Source organism: Parasteatoda tepidariorum, chromosome 7 (assembly GCF_982258835.1).
Source record: "Parasteatoda tepidariorum strain Cologne lab strain chromosome 7, Ptep-v5.0, whole genome shotgun sequence".
Taxonomy (NCBI): Eukaryota; Metazoa; Arthropoda; class Arachnida; order Araneae; family Theridiidae; genus Parasteatoda; species Parasteatoda tepidariorum.
In genome coordinates, this window is record NC_141761.1 from 98,838,288 (window position 1) to 98,862,041 (window position 23,754).

The following is a 23,754-nucleotide window of genomic DNA, read 5'->3' on the forward strand; positions in this document are numbered from 1 at the left end:
TGTACCTCGGATTGCAAGGTCAAGAAAACTGGGATGGTCACAGTGGCTTAGATCGTTCATGGACTGTACTGAATTTAGTTTAGTTTAGCATTTAATAAGTCTAAAAGGGTATGAACAACAGGTTTTAAATGATAAATCTAAATTTTGTCTTCGAAAACTAATTTATCAAAATACTTACCTACCGAAAAAATTCTAATCAAAAATTATAAATTTGTATTTTCAACGCATAAATGGAATAATTATTAAATATTTAATTTAAAACTGATGCTATTGATTTCAACTTTATTTCTGAAAATTTTAAAATTAACCCTTAAAAATATGATGTTCCATAACATTTTTGGAAATGTCAATAATGCACAAAGTCAATTTATCCCTTTTGTGTTCCTACTGGCTTCAATGGTAATTGATCAAAATTTAAAATTTTTTTGGTCTATTTTTACAAGAATTCTGAAAATCTATTAAAAGGAAAGTATTCCCTATATTAATGTTTTAAGGCAAAGAGCCATTACCTAATATTCCTTGGACTGATATTTTTTTAATTTTAAATGGTGTTAAATTTGTAACCACCTGCAGGTAAAGTTAAATGAAGTAAAATAAATAAATAAAAGTGCCTGAACTACTAAAATTATAAATGACAATAATGCAAAGTGTGATAAACTCGAGGCGTCTAAATGCTTTCAAATGTATTTGGTCATTTAAGTGTTTTATTTCTGAATTCTGAACTCTGAAATCAAAAATAGATTTTGTTTGATCTATCTGTATTTGTAAAGAGGCAGACATGCTTCCCATATCTTTACTCACCTGCAACAAAAGAAATTAAGCAATCTACAGCTATAAAGAAGAAGCTTAGAATTGAAAGGATAGTGATGTACACTTGTTGAAATTTTTTGTTTGTGTACTGTATTTTTTTTCTGTATTATTAACTGTACTTTTTTTGCTTCTGTTATGCAGCGTTGATTGTTTTTCTGTGAATGACTAAACCTGAAAGTAAGTTACAAATTCAAAATGTAAGCTTCAATATCTATAAAAAAGTTATGTTTGATTTCAAGATTTTATGTTGCACTTGGCGCTACTTCTTTGATACTTACATAAAAATACTTTATTTGTTTTCTAATAAAAATAATTGCTGAAGCCTTTCAGAAATTAAAACAAAAGATTTTGAAAAGAAAGAGATCAACACGTGTCATAAAAATCAATCACTCATTACTTTTTCTTACGTTTAATGCCATCATAAACTGTTAAACTCTATCATCCATTATAAATTACCTAATTCTTCGATTCGTTTTAACGGGTTTGAACACATTGTTTATTGCTTTAAATGTGAGTTATAAATGTATATTATTCTTTACATCATTCTTCACTTTTCGGAAAACTGTGGGATGATATTAAAGCGAAAGAAGAGTAAAAACTATTAGATCAAAACTTCAAAAAAGGTAATAATTTTATGCATGATTATACAGATTTATTTTTATTTCTTTTATTAATTAAACTTCTTTTTTAAGGTTACGTAATACTTTTTTATCCGCTATGTTAAAACAAATTTCCTATCTCTCTTCTCTGTGTAATTCTCTTATGGAACCATTTGTGCTAACGTCCTGAAATTTAAACAGCAGCTGCAAGGGGTCAGTTTAGAACCTAAGATTCTTGATACTAAAATTCCGTCAAAAATTTTAATTAGTCCGAGTGAGAAAAACGTTTGAATAATAAAGTTTCCTCATTGGTTTAGCATTGACTATTCACCCTTTATCCTAAGAAAGCAGACCCTACCGGAAATTTTGAAGTCCTCTTCTGACGTCAAAGCATTGACGTGACTGTTTTTTTTTTTTTTTTTTTTTTTTGACGTCCCGGATTTGCTTGTATATTTTTGGAACACTCAATTATTCTGAATTTAATTGTGTCGTATTTTTGTGTTAAAATGGTTTCTTCATAATTTAAAATATCAGATGAAGATATGAAAAAAAAGTACTTTGTGAAATTATCCTGCATTGGTGTGCAATTACCCGATCATTGAGATGTGGATTTACGCGATTTAGTTTACATCATCAGAAATTCTCCTACTTGAATCTTCTACCGGAAGTTGAAACAGCCTTTACAAATACTGCCCCTACCGTGGAGAACATAAAACACGTTCGGAAAAAGGTGAATTGCTATAAGTTAAACTCTAAACAATACTGTTTCTTCATATATTTAAAAGAAAATATTTAAGCTGATTGTTAGCTTACAGCTCTATTCAATAAAAAAAATGAATTTATTTCATGCTTTTTTTTTAATATTTAATCATTTTTACTCGTGTTAAGTTCAATGATATACATGGGAGGGATGTAATGCCACCGAGTGTAAAATTCTAGATTATTTGAAACCATGTGTTTACTTTGCTCTTGGTTACGCTTTTGAAATGGGTGACTAAAAATCTATATTATTCGCGATCGCAACGAACTATAGGGGGCGTTGTTGTATGAGACTAATACCTGCGATTTCTATATGAACAGTCATTCAGTTACTCTAGAGACGTCGTTAATGTAGCACGTAGCATTGCAACGTTTTTTCTTTATTGTGGCTAATTAAATTTAAAAAAGAAAAATGCTTGATATTCTTTCTTATGCAAACGAAAACAAAATGGTATCTCTTTTTATTAGAGAAAGAATATCCAAAACACATCGGAAAAATATTTGTACATTAACAGAAAAAAATATGTATATTCTTATAAGAGTTAAAACCTAATGCCCGAGAAATAGTTGTACTAAATTTAATGATATAACATGAAAGGCCTATTTAAACTTTACATTTCATAGTTTTAAGAATCATATTTCTTCAAAAATTAAAATGAACAAAAAGTATACATAAGCCTCATAATTTTATGAAATTTAATTTTGTAAACAAAGTTTTTTGACAACAATTTTTATCAAAAAATTTCAAGTTTCAATAAAAATCATTATTTAGAAACTAAGAAACGTAAAATAAAGAATGCTGACGAAACAAAAACAAAAAATCAATTCTTTTTTGTCGCCATTTTTAGTGCTACGAAAATTCGTCTTTGGGATTTGCCAAAAACAAAACAAGATGCAATTTTATTTTTTCAGGAGGGAAATATTTTACCGAAAAAACGAAAATGTACCAATTCCCACAACATGAAACTTTATCTTGGTAAACGTACGTTTTGGAAATGTTGTTGCATTTGAAATCTTATTTATCAGAGTTCATATGGCGATATGATTGTTTTGAATCTATGCTAAACTCTATATCGGCTCATTTTCCACCGAAATCCGATTGACTATTTTGATTTTAAATAAAGTGTTTTATTTTAAGGAATTGTCGCAAAAATTTTAAGTGTAGATTGGCGGCACTTAAAAACCGCCAAATCTGCAGCGGCGGTGGCGTTAATGCGTAAGTACCGAATTTTTATTCCATACTTTTCTGAATCATATTACTTCAAACATTGGAATATACAAGAAGTATACATAAACACATAATGTTATACCATTTAATTTTTCAAAAAAAGTATTTTGAGAACAATTTTTATCAAAAAATTATAAACTAAAAAACGGAAAATAAAGAATTCTTAGGATAAAAAAACGATTTTAAGAATTCTTTACATTGAAATAAAAACTTTCATATTGTTTCTTTTTTTATTATTCTTATAGTTCTTAATTAGACGTAAGAAACCATTCTGTAGAGAACCATCATCAAATGAAAAAAAAATATTTACAAGCAAATTTTTTATTGTAAAAATCATTGCACTTACCTGATTTATAATTCCCGGAGAATTCCAAAATGATAAGTTCCTTGTTTGAAAACTTTATTCTCAAATAATAGATACATAGTTTAACCCTTCATTACTTTTAGATAACATACTACACAGCAAAATTTTATAGTTGATATGAATTTGAATATGTAGCTAAAAACAGAATAGCTGAATTCTAGTTGAACTTATTCTTTCAAAACTAAAAAATACTTACCAAGAAAACGATAAAAAGTAATTAAGAATCAGCACAAATGGCACTATTTCAAGTAACTTGGATAATTTTTTATTGTTGTTTTCCGAATTATATGGATACAGAAATATATACTATTCCATAACGAAGAAGAATATGTTATAACTATTACAATTCTGTATGTTCTGAATTCATATTTATTCACTGGAATGACAAAAGCAATGTTGACTTCACTTTAATTCGTAATGAATTCAAGACAGAAGAAATGCATTTTACCTTTATACACACATCTGTAACAGTATCCGAAATCGGAAATCATCAGTTGCAAGTTTGTTGATAATAGAAATTAAAAATTATTGACGAATTTTTCTTCAAATGTTTGGCGTGTTCTGTTCCTGAAAGATTTACTAATATTCTGGAGATTTTTTTCAAGTTCTTCGGCCTTTTCCTTAGGGAAATTTTGTTTCTTATTTGCTGCTAAAAAATGGCGTCTTATTCAGTCAATGATTTTGATGGAACTAAATGAAAACGTGATAAATTAATGTCTGATATTTATAGGCTCCCGCTAGATGGCGTACTCGAGCGTTGCGATCGCGAATATAAAACGCTAATACGTACGTAAATATCAATAAAACCGATGATATTTCTTTTCTCGTGCTGGCAACAGTTTTCTTTTTTAATTGATAGGCTTCGGCGCGCAAGAGCACGTAGTGAGCATCATATGGCTAATCTACTCGTATATTATATAAAACGCTAATACGTTTTAATTGATTGGATTCGGCGCGCAAGAGCACGTAGTGAGCATCATATGTCTGATCGGGTGAATTCTCACCGAATTATCAAAAAAATTCTCACAAAATTATCTTCATCGAAGCCGATGCTTTACATCCGGCGTTCAGTATTATTTCATATTGTTTTACTACACATGGTTTTAGCCCTCGGGTGGGAAAGACTTTAAAACAAAGCTTACAACAGTTACTATTCTCAGCAACTGAAATTTAGAATAGTGTGATTAAGAAAAATATGTGAACTGTTTGGAATTTCAAATTAATATTGAAATGCACAGGTTTAGAATTTTCTACAGTGAAAAGTTTTCGGAACTTCAGTGTTCAAAAAAGTATACAAAAGCTAGACGTTAAGAACGTATCCAATGAGCGAGCAAAGCGAGTATCGGATTGCGAAGCTATCCGAAATGAACTGCGAAGCGTCAGCGAGCAGGGGGCGAAGCCTCCTAGTTAATTTTAAATCAACAGTAATTAACATAAAAGATTAGACTCTGAACTAAAAAGCAAAACTAATGGAGAAAATTTCGTTACAAAAGAATGTAAAAATTGCCATACTATTATTGAGGCAAATGATTCCTAATTAATTTTGTTAATTAATACTGCTTGAGTTGATGTTATAGGTGATGTTTTAATAAATACTTAACATGCTAATATTGGTATTTTGTAATAGTATTGCGGCCTGGGATGCCCTGGTTGACAGGGCGCTGAATTCACGTTTGTGAGAACAGAAGTTCGAAAGACTCCCCGTGTAATAAATGGTGACAGGTACATGTTAAATCTGTGCAGTCACTAAGTCCTCCATGTGCCCATAACAAATTTTACCTCTGGGTACTGAATTGGAGATTTATCATTCTCTTGTTTAGGTCAAATTTACGATCTGTGGATGAATGAATGCCCTATAAACGGCATGACGTATAGGTGTGACAGAACTCAAAATCTTGGCCATAGATGGCGCCACTGGAAAACAAGAGCAATTGCACGCCTTTGCCTTAATGGCCTACGACAACAACAACAAATTAGTATCGTAGAAGTAAACGTTATATGATAACCCGAAAAGGTCAAGTACCTGAAAAAATTACTTGATTGTGGTAAATTTTGACAATAATTGAATTGACCTTCAATTTTGAAGTGGTTTTTTTTATACAAGTTTTGCAATAAAGTGCTTTTTTTTACAATGTTGTTTACAAGTATATCAGTGAAACTATTTATGATGGATATCCAGATAAATTAACTTGCAAAAAAATTGCCGTTGTTTTAAATGTTGAGCATTTAAACTAGAATTTCAAACGAACTGACAATGAGTGAAATAAGATTATAAATTAAATTATAACCTTTCTTTTGTCTCAAAATTTAGGGCTTACTCTATTATATGGGAAAACCGTGATGCACGTCATCATCAGTTTCCTAGTTTTGGGGACGTACTTCTTATGCTGCTATACTCAGGATTCAGCCACGCCGAAGTATGCACCGTAACATTTTGCAAAAATTATATAATATTATTTAAAGTCATATTTTTTCGAATGATATTCCTATTAAACGTTATTTGCCCGATACTTATTCCACAAGTCACACGGTCAATCATAATATAGATGAATCACATCATTAAAAATTACTTTTCATATTCTTTTACAAGGAGTAGGTTCTAATTAATATTGTAGATAAATCATATCATTAAGAATGAATTTCCATGCTTTTCTAGGAAGAGTCAGTTCTGATGAATCATGTCATTAAGAATGACTTTACATACTTTTTTATGAGGAGTTGATTCTAATCATTTATCTCAGATAAATCATATCATTGAGTGTGACTTTACGTATTTACAAGGTGTAAATTATAATCAATCATTACAGATGAATCATGATATTAAGAATGACTTTCCATACTTTTTTTTTACAAGTTGTAGGTTCTAAACCATAATTTAATTAGGAATAACTTTCCATTGCCTTTTATAAGGAGTAGTAGGTTCTGACAATTACTTACACATTAATCATATCATTATGAATGACTTCCCATGTTCTTTTATTTACAAGGAGTGAGTTCTGATCAATCAGTGCTGATAAATCATATCATTAAGAATTAATTTCCCTGTCTATTATAAAATATAAATACTGGTCAATTATTTTAGAGTAATCATACCAATAAATTATTACATTACCTAAGCAATTAGGTAGGTTCTGGACAATCATTATTGGAGTATTATGCCATTAAGAATTATTTCCTTAGTATGTGCAGATTGTGTGTACTATTGTAAGTGCAGATTATGGTCAATCATTGTATATGTTATATTCATTTATATGTGTTATCACTAATAATAATTTTCCCTAGATTTATACAAAATGTAGATTCATATCGATCATTAAAGTTGAATCTTTAAAAAATATTTTTCTTTAATTATTTACACAAAAAGTTGAGTTATGATTGTTTTATTTTTCGTTTAATATTGGAAAAGGATATTTTAAATGCCGATTCTACAGTTTTTGCAATGAAAATATGAGGAACATGCTTACTGAGGAACATGCTTACAAATATATCATATAATGTATAAAAAATACCTCAAAATATTATTTATAGTCATAGGTCATAGTTATAGCCTCTAAAGAAATATTTAGATTGATGTAATGTTTCGATAAGAGACTATTATCATTTTTAAAAAAATATTTTTCTTAACTACATTACAACTTTAAACGGGTTTTAAATAAAAAGGTTCTAAAAGTTTGTATATAGTAATTACATAAGATTGAAATTTGAACAAACTTTTTAGAACTATATAATGTGAATAGTGCGAAACAAAACAAAATATGATAAGTTAATACAAAAACATTTTGTTCGGCTTACTGTTTCGGATTAAAAACTATTTTAATTTAGAATTAAAAAAACTATGATATACAGCAGCTAAGATGTTGTATAGTATTGTACTTACGTTATTGAACTAAAATTATACACTAATTATAGCAAAAATAAATTTCTAATTTTTTAAAATGAAACTGTTGAAAAAAAATTTTAATCCAAATTATTACATTCTAAAATCTATTGCTTAGCTATCATCATGATAACTGTTAAATTTATTAAATGTATTGACTGTTTTAAATCATAACTGCAAAACATATATGCATGTGAGGTTTTTTAGCTTAGCTTAGAAGCTATAAATTTGCTATATATTAGCTATAAATGCTTAGTTTATTCACTGAAAATAACTGCAATACGTATGCATCTGTTAAGTTTTACTTACATCTGCATAATTAGGGAAAATAAAAAATTGATGTTAATAAAATATTTTTCAGTGGCTATGTGTTTACGAGTGCAAGAACTCTAAAGAAGAAAAATAATAATGAATTGCACTTACGTAGATTTGGAAACTTGGAGTCAGGATTCATAAATATTTCTCTTTTGTACAAAGCAAACTATTCTGCCGAGGAATATCCACATGTAATTAAACAATTCCAGGTACCTGAAGGTAAAAAAAAACTATTTTTATTTTAATAAAATTTGATTTGATTAAAATTTAAACCTTGAAATAATTGTTCTCGTAATAAATCTTTATTTAAGGAAGTCACGTGCCTGAATAATTATTAAAAAAATGGTAAATTTACGACAAAGTTTGTAAAAGTTTTCTAATTTCAACTGCCACTTTAGGGTTTAGAAAGGAGGAATTGGCATAGATTAGATATATTTTTGGGAGGAAATAAATGTTCTCATATAAACACTGTTTGTTGTTTGTTTCTACGCTTTGGTTAACTTTGTAAGCATAATTAGAATTATTAAAGTCTATGGAAACCATGCTTTGTTGCACTGTTTGTTGTGTGTTTATACGCATTGGTTCACTTGACTTTGTAACCATATTTATAATTATTAAGGTCTTTGGAAACCATGCTCTGTTGTACTGTTTGTGTGTTTCTACGCTTTGGTTCACTTAACTTTGCAATCATATTTAGAATTGTTAAATTCTATGGAAACCATGTTCTGTTGCACTGCTTGCTGTATGCTTCTACGCGTTGGTTCACTTAACTTTGTAACTAACCATATTTAAAATTATTAAGGTCTGTGGAAGCCATGCTCAATCTGAAAATCATATTTTGATTAAAAGGTTTACAAAAGTTCATCTCATATTATAAATATTATATTTTTAATGTCATAACTTTGAATTAAATAAACCTTATCTTATAAATATTGGCTTCTTAAATTATATCATAAGCTTAGTTATTGTAAATTTTGATAACAAATGTTAATCTTATAATGTATGATCTTATAAAGCTTAATTGTTAATTTGACGAGACTTGATCTTGCAAACCTTGATCAGCCTAACTTTCTATTTCTTATAGGAGAAAGATATTCAGCACTAAATTTTCCTTTAGATGATTTTGAAAGTGCATCTAACGAAGGAAAATTAAAAATAAATGGCGAATTCGGAAGTTATGCTTTTAATGGCATTGATGAGGTAAAGTTTGACAAACCTGATGACAGCATAGTTATAATTCAAACTGACAAACCCCTGTACCAACCAGGACAAACAGGTATACTAAGTTATTATATATTGTCGAAGTTTTAAATTCAGAATAAGTAGCATATTGAGTTTTAAAAAAATCTCAGAATAGTAAAAAACGCTAACAAAATGAATGAAATAAGACTGTGAAAGTGTACTTTAAGTTTTGGCCTCACGTTACGGGTTTGTCGGTACAAATTAATCTCACAAATATTAAAAATAAGTACAAGTTCCAATGAGAGGTTTTTATTATGTCAATTATTTTAAACTACTGTTTACGGACCGAAAACGGGGCACCAGAATTATGATATTGGGTCGCGCTATCAAATCTGTCATACCGAAAAGAATGTCATTAAAAAAGTCATAAGAAAATCAATAACTGACATAAAGAAATTGGACATTTTGTTGGAAATAATGGCATGAAAGAAGTCGTAAAATGATGAAATAAGTATGTATGTATTATCATTTCAGCAACACTTACTGGCTACTACTTAATCAAAAAATTTGCGTGCAATTCCAAAATACAATATGTTGGTATGAAGAGGTAATCGTTCGAGAAAAATACTCTAAACACTATATCAGGAAGTGAAGCAAACGGATAAAAAATTTGAAAAATTCTTAAAGTGTTCTCAAATATGAAGAAAAATGAGCAGCTTTTTTGTTTGTTTCAACTTCTAAAGTAGAGATAAACGTCACCTTTTCCTCTAACGTCTTTTTTGCTTAGTCTTGACTCTTTAGGCTTTACTTTTTTAGAGGAATCAGGGTATCCCTTAGTAATTGGTGGAGGAGTCAGTGTTGTTGTTGTTGTTAATTTACGTCGCACTAGAGCTGCACAATGGGCTATTGGCGACGGTCTGGGAAACATCCCGGAGGATGATCCGAAGACATGCCATCACAATTTTGATCCTGTGTGGAGGGGATGGCACCCCCGCTTCGGTAGTCCGACGACCTGCGTGCGAAGTCGAGCATTTTACGGTAGAACAGTTTAACGAGGACCAATACCGCACACCCTCGGTCCCTACGCAGACTGATCCAAGTGGTCACCCACCCGCAACACTGACCGTAGCCAGTGATGCTTGACTTCGGTGATCTGGTGGGAACCGTGTCTCAACGATCAGTCCACTGCGGGACGGAGGAGTCAGTGAGACTCGTAGGATTTAGTGGAGGACTCAGTGTGGCCCTCGGTAACTTCGTAAAAACTTAGGAGGAAATTTTTTTGCTGAAAATATTATGTAAAAATTCTCAATTATCAAAAAGTAGAAAAACTACTTTTTAAAGAAAAACTATAGATAGTTATTAGTTTTTTTTTCTTCTCTGATATCTGTTTAATTTTTTCAGTGAAATTTAGAATATTGAAACTGGATAAAGATTTCAAACCAACCAATAAGAATAACGTAAGTATTATACCATATGAAGAACTGAATTACGTAGTTAAAAGTATTAAATTGCATTACTTTTTGCCTAAGTTTTATTTCATCAGTTTTATATTTCAGTCATTCATAAGTTTTATTTTTCAGTCGCAAATACATCACCCGTGACTAAAATTGCTCTTATTTTTATTAGTACTAATAAATTAAGCTGAACGGGGTAAATAAAAAAAATAAAGAAAAAAGAGAAAATAATCAATATACTGAGTACTTGAAAAGTACTGAGAAACCCTTCGAAATTGTGCTCAAATCTGAAAGGCGTATAAACACAAATTAAGAGCTAAGTTTGAGAACCAGGTAAGATACATTTTTAGGGGAATTAATAAATCAGAGAAAGGAACATAAATCGGGTGAATCAATATGGTTATGTTTTATGTAACAGAATTGTTTTTGTCATCACTTTAATAACAAGCAAAACCACATTAGTTTTCAGTATGCTTGCGTGATTTTTATTTCAAATTAGGAAGTTGTAAATAAAATAAGGGAATCTAATAAATGAAATAAATGATATAAATGAACGACTAGTAATGGTAAAACTTTGAAACTGCTTCTCTGTATAATCATTTTTTTCAAATCCATATAACTTTTAAAAAATTTATATCAAAATCTGTTAGAGATAATTGCTTTATATTTAAAATATGACCATTTTGATTTAAAATAAACTAAAAAACTGAACATGGTATTTTTAGTTATATAAAAGTTATAATCTTTTTAAACTGATTCATAGAAGATTTGTGAGGGTTTACCGCACAGTTTTTATGCTGTTCAACAGCATAGAAATTTTAAAACTATTAGTGACTTTTAAAAATTTAAATTTGAAATTTAAAAAATTACTAAATTGAAAAACATTTGATAAAAACTTTTGAATTTTTAGATAGCCAATGCATTTGTTGTTGATCCAAAACAAACACGCTTGTTCCAATTCAATGACATTAATCTTCAGAAAGGTATGTTAACCTAAAAAAAAAAAATTTTAGTTTTCTGTAATTTGGTCAAATTTTTTAATGGTTAAACTTATTAAATCAATTTTTAACTTTTTTAACTTATTAAACCAATTAGTTTTCTTATTTACATTGTATCCCATATATACTCCACACGCTGAAAATAAAAATTATTCGAAATTGTATGAATAAAACGTTAAAGGTCACAGGGGCCAGAATGGGTTGTTCCGCTCTAAACTCTCGCAATATTCCGAACTAAATTAAAGGCACAATCAAACAGTGTTGCTGTAACAGTGTGTTTACAGTGTTGCTGTAACAATGTGTTAACACTGTTGTATTGCACCGTGTTATCTATTATACCAGATTCTGGATTTGAGATCGATGATCGAAAACAGAGATCGATGATTATTTTTAATATCATGATCAAAATATATATTTCATATAAATTAAACAATTATTTTTTTCGGAATTGTATTTTAATTTGCTTAATTTAATACAACTGTTCACTTTTTCTAAGTCCTTTAAAAAAATTGGAATTTCTTTTAAGTAAAAAAAAACTTATTTTAATGTTTATGCCATGTACTTAATTTTTGTCACACTAATGTACAAAAGTACAGGCATTATAAGATTACCGTGCCTGTATGGCAAATACTATTACAGTTTACGTCCACAGGATGTGCATTGTTATAGTTCTTTTCTGGCATTTTACACGCTTTTAATATTAATTATTCTTTCAATGAGCAAATTGAAACCTTTAAATGAACTTTATGTGAACAAAACTATTTTTTTATGGTTTTTGAGTTGCTTAAAATAATGACAAAAAATAAATACGTAGTTTATATGTCCATAAACATCAACATTCGATAAAATTTTCAAGATCAAATTTTTAATAAGGATAAATGAGCCGATTTGGCTCAGTGGTTAAGCACTGAACTTTCATTGTGAAAACTTGTCTTCGATTACTAGCCTACCCAGCATCAGATTGATGTGTAATAAAGATAGCCTGTGAGCAATGCTAACCACTTTGTCACAATCATGTTATTGGTATCGCAATTGTGGAGCCTTAGCTTCCATGAACCCCCTGGCCTACAACGGGCTGTTGCGGGATTGCTTTACTTTAATAAAGATAAACGTATCATATATATAGGAACTTAAAATTCCATTTTATTTCTGTATTTATAAGTAAAAGTATTATTAATCCATTAATGCATTCAAAAAAATGTGGCTTAATTTGAAAAACACTAACATTAAAAATTGGTAACTTATGTTTTGTTTTTCGCCATTTAATATATCTTTCTGTTTACTACTACTTTATCTTTAAAAAATAAATAGTGTCTAGACTTCAAATTCAAAAATGAATCTAAATATTATTATACTTAAAATACTGAAATTATACTTGAATTACAATATTAAAACATTTAAACTACCAATTCTATGATTTTTGAAAGAACACCCCTTTTAAAAGAACGCTAGGCATAAATGGTTAAATTTTTCTTACTTATTTTCACCGCAAGCGACCGGCCTTGAGCTAAGACTTGAGGTCAGGGAGCTGTGAGAGTGGTCAACAAATTTGCGATTCAGATACCCGAATGATTAAAGACAATATCCGAGTGAGCATTGGGGAAAAAAAATTTCAACACAATACAATCTACACAATTTATTAGTAGACGATTATTGCAAAACTCTTTTGAAATCATGAGCAATAAAGTTTAACAATAATATTACATTCTGGTGTTTACAAATAGAAATACAGAAAAATGTTTAATAAAAAAATTTAGATTGATGTTAAAGTTAATAAATATTTTATGAAGTGTGATTTTTATACAAGCTTGTGTTGATAAAAATGTATTGTTCTAGGTATTGTTCAATTCGAATTTACATTATCCGAAGAACCTGTTCTGGGATACTGGAGAATCGAAGTCAAAATAGCAGATTCCTCATATTCTACGGAATTTCACGTCTCAGAATATGGTTCGTAAATTTAGAAAATATATTATTAAATAATATATTATTAAATAGCTAAATGATTATTATATAACATATTATTAAATAACATCCATCCCCCCCAAAGAAAAAGAAGGGGGGAAACTTACAGTGAAGTGTGGGAAGTTCTCAGTTAATATTTTTACTGGACTATTTCGACATTAGACTCAGATTTTTCAAAATCAGGTAATGCTGAAATTTTAAAAAAAAATCTTCGATATGATTGCAGTTGACGCATCATGAAGAATTCAATCAATTCATATAAAATGAAAGCATACCTATCAAACTTAATAGCTGAGCAAATAATGCAACTGAATAAACAGAAACATTTTATCTTTCTAGAATCATTACTGAGATAACAAAATAAATCAATTTTTTACTTCTGTGAAGTATGATATTGATTATTGAGTTATAGTAGTAATAAATACTTAATATTTATAAGCAAATGGAAAACAATTGAAGCATGGGAAAAAAAGCTATTCGACATTTCCATCAGGGGACATAATTTGTTACAAAGAAACCCAATTGTATATGACTTACTTGTCTAATTAATAAATATTTCAGTGTCTAATGTCACGTGACCAATTTGTGCTGTTTTGTGGCAAACGTATCTCAGAAAATGATTAACCAATTTCATTTAATTTAATTGAATAAATAAATAGTAAATGCAATAAACTAATAATAAATAAAATAAATAATATTAATAACAATAAATTACATCCTTCTTTTATGGTATTAAATATTGTAATTGAATAAGTTTAAAATTATTTCAGTAGAACTATTAGTTTTAAAAATATAAGTGTCTTATGCATGTCAAAAATTATACAATACTCTACTTTAAAGATTCAGGATCAAATTATTGTATAGAGTACCGGCACTTTGGGTGCATCTACCGTAAAATTCATTTTAGTGTTAATTCTATTTTTACTACAAAATAGTAGATCGTAATTTTTACAGCGATATTTGTTTAATTATGCCGATTCAGCGATTTTTATGGTAATTATTGCAGCAAAAATAGCGGTATATCATGTGTTTTGTTTCGTACATGTTCCGGTAAAAATGGTTTCCATGGTGGCATCCTGAGTGCCTTTTTTTTTCTTTTTCTTCCAGACGTGGACACGTACCTAGGTTTGCAAGACTACATAAAAAGTCAGGTTTAATTAAAATTTTAATAAGGAATCGTTTTCTGCTAGAAAATTCATTACGTTAATTAATTTAGAGTTTAATGTTTTATTTGTAAGAAAGTGTTTTTGCCAAATATGTAAATTATTAATGTTTGAAAGTCGTGTATGCCATGATATTGTGTAAAGACAAGTTGATAAGTAATGCTTTGGTGTACCTGGATGACCACAGGTACAAAGGTTTGTATCCGAGATATGAAGGTAATGAAAGAAAGAAGGAAAAGGGCCGTGACCTGTTAGGAACCAGATGACTTGTTTAATTGGAATTGAATTAAAGTAGTTGACATTATTGATGATGTTAAACAGACGTCTATTCCATTGGTTTTGCCAATTACTAGATAAAGATTTTTTAAGAGATTGTTTTAGGTGTGAAACAGGGAGAGGAAATGAATAATTTTTAATGCTTTATGTTGCTTTTTTGGCCAATTCGTCCGCTCTCTCATTACCTTCTTTATTGTTATGCGCTTTCATCCAAGAGATTTGAATCGCGGTGTCCATTAGTGCATGTTGAATGTCTAGAAATTTGATCTAGAAATTTTTACTGTGTATTTTCGTGTATTCCTCTCTCATAATTTGTAAGCTATTAATTCTGCCATCTAGTATTTGGTCTCGTTTAATTCGGCGTAAAAATAATCAGAAAACAATTCTGTGCTTGCGTAAATAGCTAAGTAAGTATGTATAAATTAAAAATGGTACTTTTTATAGATAATTTTTTTTGTAACTTCTAAGCTATTAATTTGATGTTTTACGGTTTGGACTCTACTCTACTGAAAATAATACTCTAGAATACTCTAATGAAAAACAGAGTTGATAGAACTTTTTTCTTAGTTACTTCCCATGCATATAACTTAAGTATTATTCTTGTGTGATTTGTTTAATATTTCCTTTTCATATTTATAGAACTGCCTACCTATGATCTTAAAATTAATTTCCCTTCTTACACACTATCTACTGCGGAAAACATTCCAGTAGAAATTTGTGCAAAGTAAGATTTATTAACTGTTATTTTATTTCACTCTAGTATTTACGCTTTAATTTTTTTTCCATCCAATTGTTCACTGTCTTCAAATACTTTAAAAGCAAAAAAAAATTTCTGTTACATAAAATTTTTTATCAGATTTTAGATACATTTTTAATATTGATTTGAGGCGTGCAATCAGTTTCTCTCTTTAACCCCTTAACGATCGGTTAATTTTCAAGAAAACGGTCATAAAAGTGCCTATTTTTTTGGCTTTTGTATTTGTATTACGTATTTGATTAGTGCTGCAACTAGTTTAAAATAAACTAATTATTTACAATTACTTTAAAAATATCCTGGTCCTGCCATCAGGTGTGTAAAATGAGTAAAATGTTAGAAATAAAATAAAATGTTTTCCGGGCAAAAGAAATTAATTAGTTTTATTCTTATTGGCGCGTTACTACTGAACATTCCAGCCCTCCAATATCACGGGAGTGAGAAATAGCGGGCAAAATCTCACCCCGTCATTTTCACGGGAGCCAGAAGGAAGGGGTTAAGCAACAGTTTTTTAATGACAATTTCAGTCTGCTTTTTTGCAATTTCTTCGAAATATTCAAGTTTGAAAACGTTATATATGATTGGTTGCTTGCAAATGTTGCAACAAACTTCTAGGGGAGTTAGGACACATAATTTGGATTGCAACTGTATAGGCCCCCATGCCTAAAAAGGACGTTATACACCTGTAAAAGGGCGCTTCCCTATTATGAGTTTCTTAGAATGTTTCTGTCATAATAGTGAATGCCCTGACTCCCCTAGAAATTTGTTGCAGCACTCATGTGAACCTCTGATATACAAAATATTTTTAAATTTGTAAATTTCTACAGCAAAAATAGACTAGAAATGTGATTTTCAAAATAAAATCTGATCTGTAGCTTTTGAGTCAAAACTAACCCCTTTCATAACTGAGTCAACCCCTTTCATAATAACCCCTTTCATAACTAAACCCTTTCATAATTTGAGTTAAACCCCTTGAAATTATCGCACCTGAATTCTGAAAAATCAAGCATTCGTATAAATGAAACAAAAAATTTGATCCCCAGCTTTATATATCAAGAATCATTTTATGTATCACTTTTGTACATTTTCGCAGCTTTGCAGACTGAACTTACTTTAAATCTTGCACAGCGAAGCTTTTCCATAAACACGAAGCGTAGAGTTAGAGCAATAATGAACCCCACTTGTTTTTAAAATAAATATTGCAGGCACGATTATTTTACACTATATAATAACAAAAATGTTGTAATAAATGAATATTTGCCCCGATACACTTAACCAATACAAGACTAAGGCAAGCGTAAAGAACTACATTAATGCACGTGATGATATAAAAATGATTTCTTGTTTTAATTTTTCATATATTAAAAAATGGTCATCATTCAAATTTTATTAAACAGGTAATAGTATACAAAAAACTATCTATTATTATAGTGGTCGCCTCACAGCGCTATCCTATTATTAAGATGTGACACAGCTCCTCGATTATTAAGAGTCACAAATAATAGCCAACTTCTGTTTAGTTAACACTGCCTAGTTTAATGTGGAGTTGAATGATTATTAGTAGTAATTAGCGCTATAGATAGAAAAAAGACAAGGAAAGTAATATTTCAAGCTATCACCTTATAATGTTATTACAAAACTGCGACTTAGTACTTCAATTTTTCTAAATCAATTCCCATACCCTGCTTATTTAATATTATAGCCTTAATATTATAATAATATACAGTTAAGAGCAATTGATACTCCTCAACTGACGTGTGAATAAAAAGAGTAGCACCTGTCACATCGTTACCAAGTCAACGAATGTACAAAATATGAACTTGAAACAATAATTCCAATTACAAGGAGATTCAATAATTATTAATAGATCCTTCATTAAAAGTATTCAATGGCACTGACTAACTGTTGATTTATCTTTATGAGGAAATGCTATTTAATTTATCGTATTAATCAATGATATTATAGTATATATAATAAACATAGAAGTTTCTTATATGTATTATTTCTTTGTTGATAAAGTACTAACTTTGATTTATTGTGATTTGTAATGAGGTACAAAAAAGGGTAGATTTGACCAATTCGGAAAAATGATAACTTTGTGAGATTTTTTTAATATAAAAACTATCATGAGCAATTTTAAATAAAAAGAACTTTTAAAAAAAATACACGAAGAATTTAAATATCATAAGCTGTGTCTGATACTCTAAACGTGTTTGAGGTACGCCCAAATTAAGTTAGCAAAGAAAAGAGCAGAATGGAATACGATTCTAACGAAGGCCATGGTCTATGAATGGCTGCTGAGTCAATAAAGAAGAAGAAGTATCATGTTCGCATTGCATTTTATTAGTATTAATTACATGTTTTCACAAAAGTATCAAAACAAAACTATCTATTTTGTCTATTATATAACTAGTAATGTATAGTTTAATTACATAATAATGTTGTTCAAAAATATATAATATTGTGTTATTAACATACAGTTTATTTTTCATATAATACGATGTAGCTAAAAAAAACTTTAATTTCAGGTATACATACGGCAAACCAGTGCAAGGTCTCTTAAATGTAACAGTGTATTCAATGCACAATTATTATTATAATTCAAGATATTCGAAGAAACCAAGACCAGAAATAAATATTTCTGAGCATGTATGAAAATTTACTTCAATATTGAATTATTAAATGTTATTATCATTTCAATAAGTATTAAATATAATATCTTTCTAAAAAAATATATTATTTCCAAAATTAACACTTATGCGATAAAAGAAAGAGTAAAAAAAATAAGGCAAATATTAAATGAAACTATCTATGGATCCTTTTTAAGGGATGAAAAAAAGTAAAAATAGAACATGAGCAATCGGCTACACAATCATACCCAAAACAGATAGACATATACCGACACAATTTCGAGAGTTTAAATAATCCCATTTCTCAATTATTATTATTATTATTAACGTTATTATTATTATTAATATTATTATGATTACTGTTATTACTATTATTATTGTATAGTGACTTTGCACTATTTGAGTAAGTAATACATGTTGATAAAAGATTAGACTATTCATATCAGGAACTGTACCCAGCCTAAGCTCATAAAGCTAAACTGTGCGAAGATATTAATCGCAGCCAAGTTGAAATTCACCACAATCAAGCGATAAAAATTCTAAAAATGTATGTTAGAGGTGATGATAGTGCAACCATTACTACGCAAAAAAAAAAAAATTCTTTAATTTTAAGCGTAAAAACTTTTCGAATACTCAAATTCTTGTAAATTTTTGCGTGCATGAAAACACTTTGCGAGAATGGAATTGAAATGATTGCTATTAAGCAAAAGGACGACACAAAACAAACAGAGATTTATTTTAAATATCATTTAAGTCTTTGTGACCGTATGTCAACTCAGAGCCACGAAAGCTTTTTACAGCTCCAATCGTATGTATAGATCTCAATCATCACAGAAACGAACCATATTGATTTTTGTCCGAAATTATAACTTTTATTTTTGACAATAATTGCAATAATTGAAGTCAAAATTTTGTTTCATAAATACCTAAAGAAGTTTTATTCTTTTTTTTTTTTAGATAAGTGGTTGTTACAACTTCAATATATCAGTTCCCGATATCGAACCAGACGGGAAGTACTACTATTCTGATATAAATGTATATGCAACATTTGGCGAAGATGGCGAAATTGATGAAGATGGTTCAGGTGAAGATTTACAAAATGTTAAAGTTATCACTAAAGTAGTTTCCGTTGAATTTAAGTTTTATTATATTACTCTCGTAATTTTTAATTAATTCCATGAAATTTAATTGCCATTTAGGAAAATTTTCCATAGGTTAGCCATAAAAAAATATGATAGGATATTCCTATGGGATTTTATCTATAGTAAGATTTTGCCATACACTTTTGCCTTAAGCATATGGAATCCATAAGCGTATTTTTTCATGAGCATAAGGCAAATTCTGCTTGAAATAAAGTGAATTTTTAAAGCAGAAGATGTGTGTTTTTTGTTTTTCAATGGCACCATCTACGATCAAAAACACGACTTCAGCCACACACACGTCACAGCCCGTTTTAGAGGAAGGACCCAATCATACTCCATTTATTCATCCACAGATCAAAACTTTGACCTGAATCAGAGAACGATCAATCTCCAATTCAGTAAACCCAGGAACATTGATTTGTTATTGGAACTTGAAGGACTGTGTGACCCAGACAGAATTAACGGGCATCAGTCACCGTTTACTACACGGGGATTCCGGTGGGATTCAAACTCACGTTCTCACGAACGCAAGCCCAACGTCCTACCAACCAGGCTATCCCGACCATTAGCAATGTTTTTGAATGAATGAAATATGTGATTTCTACGTATCCGTTATTAGGAGCACTGTTCGTGTTAGTAGTCACCAATACATGGTCTCTACAATAACCGATAAGTACCGTTCGATTCAATTTAGGTCATCTGGTTCACAAAAGAGAAAAAAATTTGAGGATGTGGAAGAAGACATGAAAAAGATAAAAATCAAATCCTGGAAGTCTTACGTCCAGAACCTATATCCCTGGCAAATGTAGGACTGCCCTGAGGTAGTCTCAATTTGATAAAGGAAGGTTCAAGTTAAAAGCTTTTATTTTCAAAAATCGGGTTTTATTATTTAAATAATCGAAACGTATCTTATACATTAGCATTACATACAAATAGCAGACGATTTGAGTCAATGGATGAGAAACAGAAGGAGATTGAAATGTGTGATTCGCTGTGTTCTACAGGAAAAACTACAAAATGGTATTTTTTTTTGTTATATGCGAGACCATTCAACTAAAATATTTAACTAAAATACTAAAATATTCTTAAAGTATAGGCTATTTTTGTCCTCAAACGTTGTTTTGAAAAAAGTGGTTATTTTGAAAACATCGTGTTATTAGATTTTCTCCGTTAGCAGCTCCATCTTTTAGCAAACTTTTTAAAAAATTCCTAAAGGTTGTTAATTGGAAGTTGGTCATCTAATTAACATGCAGCAAACCGTATGTTTCTTTCATCTCATCTATGTTACTAATTGATTTTTTTTCTAATTTTTGGGGCGCTCTGATGATTTTCAAAATGAATCTTGAGTGCTGGTATGAAAAACTTTCTTTTGAGAAAAATGTGATTTAAATCTCGTAAATATTATACTTTCACGTATACAGAACCAGTACATTTCTCTAATTCAAATGAATTATAAATAATACTGTTAGAACAATATTCACAATTATGCATTTTACATTTTTTTAAATTTTTTTTTATCTTTATTCATGTATTTATTTACTTAGAAATTTCTCAATGATCTCTTATAACAAATTCGAAAAAAAATTAAATTTTAAAATAGTATATTTTATAGTAGTGTGGCTATATATATAGTAGCGTGTCTAAAGGTATGTTAAATTTCCTGCATTCAGCATTCTTTTTTCATTCTGTTAGGTACATTTAAGGAAGACACGAAATATCTTTCACGGACAACTCATCCCCTAGAACTCGAATTTTTCGATGGCCTGGAATATTATAAGCCTGGTCTTCCTTATAATGGAAAGGTGGTACTACATTTCACAAAACTATAATTTCATTTTTTTAATTAAGGTAAAATTTAAAATTAATATTTGTTTAATACTTTTCACTTAGTTTCATCCAATGTAGTGTACATTGTGTTCAAAAGGATATTGACGGATTGCCATTACACTCTTTTATCTAAATATAAGACCATTAATAATTCTTGGGAACTGTTTTTTTTTTTTTAGCTTTGCATGAGATTGTTTAACAGATCTTAGATACTATCATATCACTGATTAGAAATCTGCAATCAGTGTCTCTATCCAAGCTAAATTTACTTTTTTTTTTTAAAAAAAATGACATTTTTATTCAATTTTTGTCAGATTATAGAAGGTTAAAAACGTTACATATAACAGGGGATCACGTAAATGTAGCAACATATTTTTGGGGAAGTTAGGGCACATCACTGAGATTGAAATTGGATGCCTGCAAGTGACGTAGTGTGGGTATCTCGAGCCTGATTGGTTGTTAAAACGTAACTTTGTTCAAGCTATCAACGGTTCTTTCCATTCTATTTTGAGGTAACTTACCCCGTCAAGTATCAATTCTCTTAAGTGATACATTGTATAATCCTTCGCAAAGATTCTTTCACAATGATTTCAATTCTCACTATATATTTCTTACTTAACACAAATACAGGCATGAAGTCATATCGAACATAAACAAACTAATTATGCATTGAAGTTGATAGGTTCACAAATATATATCACATGTTACAATAAAATGCATGAACAAATAATAAATATAGAAAAGAATTATATTTCAACGAATTCAATGTGCGGTATGGTACTGTATTTAATTAACTTCGCGTTAATTAACATTCTAACTTTATGTGGAAAAACTTAGCACAACTTTGTCGTGCCATTTTGTTTAGTGAACACCGGCAAGAGCTGACCTTATAGGTCACATAAGCGGGTATATTTGATCTTCTTCTTTTCGAAGTGCAAGTACCCAAAATGCATAAGAATTCATGCACACGTAAAATTCGTGTTCAGAAGATGAGGAAGAAACAGTTTACAATACGGAAGTTCCCCTATCTGCGTCAACGACATTTCCGACTATGGGTTCCTATGCAATATAAATACTGATCGCGTGTCCTAAATCCCCAGAAAACTATGGACAGAACAATAGAAAACAATAAATTCAAAATTCATATTGTAGTAAAGCTTTTCCTACCCTACTTTTTTCGGGATTACTCAAAATTGCGTTAGTGCTTTGATCTGTATATAATTAATATTATTCGGCAAAATCAGCAAACCCGTGTAAGAGAAATCATATATACGAATCTAAAACTATGTTTTTGATCAAAATACTTGTTAAGAATATGCGAATTAATATTACAGCCCTAACAATTAACGCACTGTTCGAAAACGACTTAGTGAGTTGAAAGTATAAAGTTTAGTGTTATAAGAACGAGTATGTACTAAACGCAAACAGAATTTCGTGTTTAAAGCAGAGACGAATTCACTTTGAAAATGCATGTATGATTTCTATATGCATCCTACTTTCAAATTATGAAATAATAAATTATATTTCGTTTACCAAAAATAAGATAGATTCTTACTCATTAGTGTAATCCAACAGTGAAAATATTTTTCATAAAATTACTTTTTCAATTATCTCATTCATTTTTTTGAAAATTTATTATGCAGCTGAAGGTATCAAATCCAGACAAAACTCCTGCTCCTAATGAGCCAATAGAGATATGTGCCATAATAGACAAACAGCGCATTTTAGCAGTATGGTTTGCAAAGCGGAAGATAGAAATATGCTCCAACTTTACGTCAAACGCCAGAGGCATCATTGCTTATACAATTTTACCCCAAAATGTCGATGACGTCTCTATATCTCTCGAAGTAAGTTATGTTTAAATTATTTTTATTTAATAACTAATTTAACGTTCGCAATCTATAATATAAACTAGTTCACGTATCCCGATTGGACTATGTAGTGCATCACTAAAACCAGATTCAATTCAATTTTTTTACTTACATTTGACCGAATTAATACGAATAAAAATGTCGTTTTGTGACTGATTTCCAAATATGGAAACATTTCGAGATAAAAAAAAAAAAGAAACATTCGTATTTTCTTTTAAGGAACACTGCCGCTCTGTTGCTCTGTTAAGCCAGACTATCTCTTATTATTTACCTGCCCTATGTGACGAGCGCATTTGTGCCAAGAATTAAAAACAATTTTTCGAATCTCTAAAATTATTTTAACAACACTCTGCGTCATAACTTACTGAGCCTGCGTATTACGATTCGTAAATAATTTGAAGCAACCAACTTATTTGATATTATCACACGTTTAAGGTATCCAGGAGGAAAACATCACGTTATTGCACTTCGAGTGAAATAAACATTTCCGGAATTTACCTGCAGTATTAAATGTGCAGGTTGGTATGTTTTAAATAAATT

At 29.8% G+C, this 23,754-nt stretch overlaps 1 protein-coding gene across 2 annotated transcripts in view; it reads left to right on the forward strand.

Annotated features, from left to right (window-relative positions):
* Window positions 1–847: 847 nt before the first annotated feature.
* The window catches only part of LOC107450331 (alpha-2-macroglobulin), a 92,508-nt gene continuing 69,601 nt past the window's right edge, over window positions 848–23,754 (forward strand). The window contains exons 1-12 of one of the 2 annotated variants that reach the window (XM_087168350.1): window positions 848–987; window positions 6,072–6,177; window positions 7,999–8,171; window positions 9,037–9,228; window positions 10,536–10,591; window positions 11,499–11,571; window positions 13,423–13,536; window positions 15,630–15,714; window positions 18,273–18,393; window positions 19,332–19,458; window positions 21,209–21,318; window positions 22,987–23,190. In XM_087168350.1, the coding sequence (XP_087024476.1) occupies window positions 972–987; window positions 6,072–6,177; window positions 7,999–8,171; window positions 9,037–9,228; window positions 10,536–10,591; window positions 11,499–11,571; window positions 13,423–13,536; window positions 15,630–15,714; window positions 18,273–18,393; window positions 19,332–19,458; window positions 21,209–21,318; window positions 22,987–23,190 (1,377 nt within the window). In that variant the 5' untranslated portion in view covers window positions 848–971. Of the gene's footprint in view, window positions 988–1,294; window positions 1,434–6,071; window positions 6,178–7,998; window positions 8,172–9,036; window positions 9,229–10,535; window positions 10,592–11,498; window positions 11,572–13,422; window positions 13,537–15,629; window positions 15,715–18,272; window positions 18,394–19,331; window positions 19,459–21,208; window positions 21,319–22,986; window positions 23,191–23,754 lie in introns of those variants that run through there. The other variant, XM_087168351.1, reaches the window with a different exon arrangement.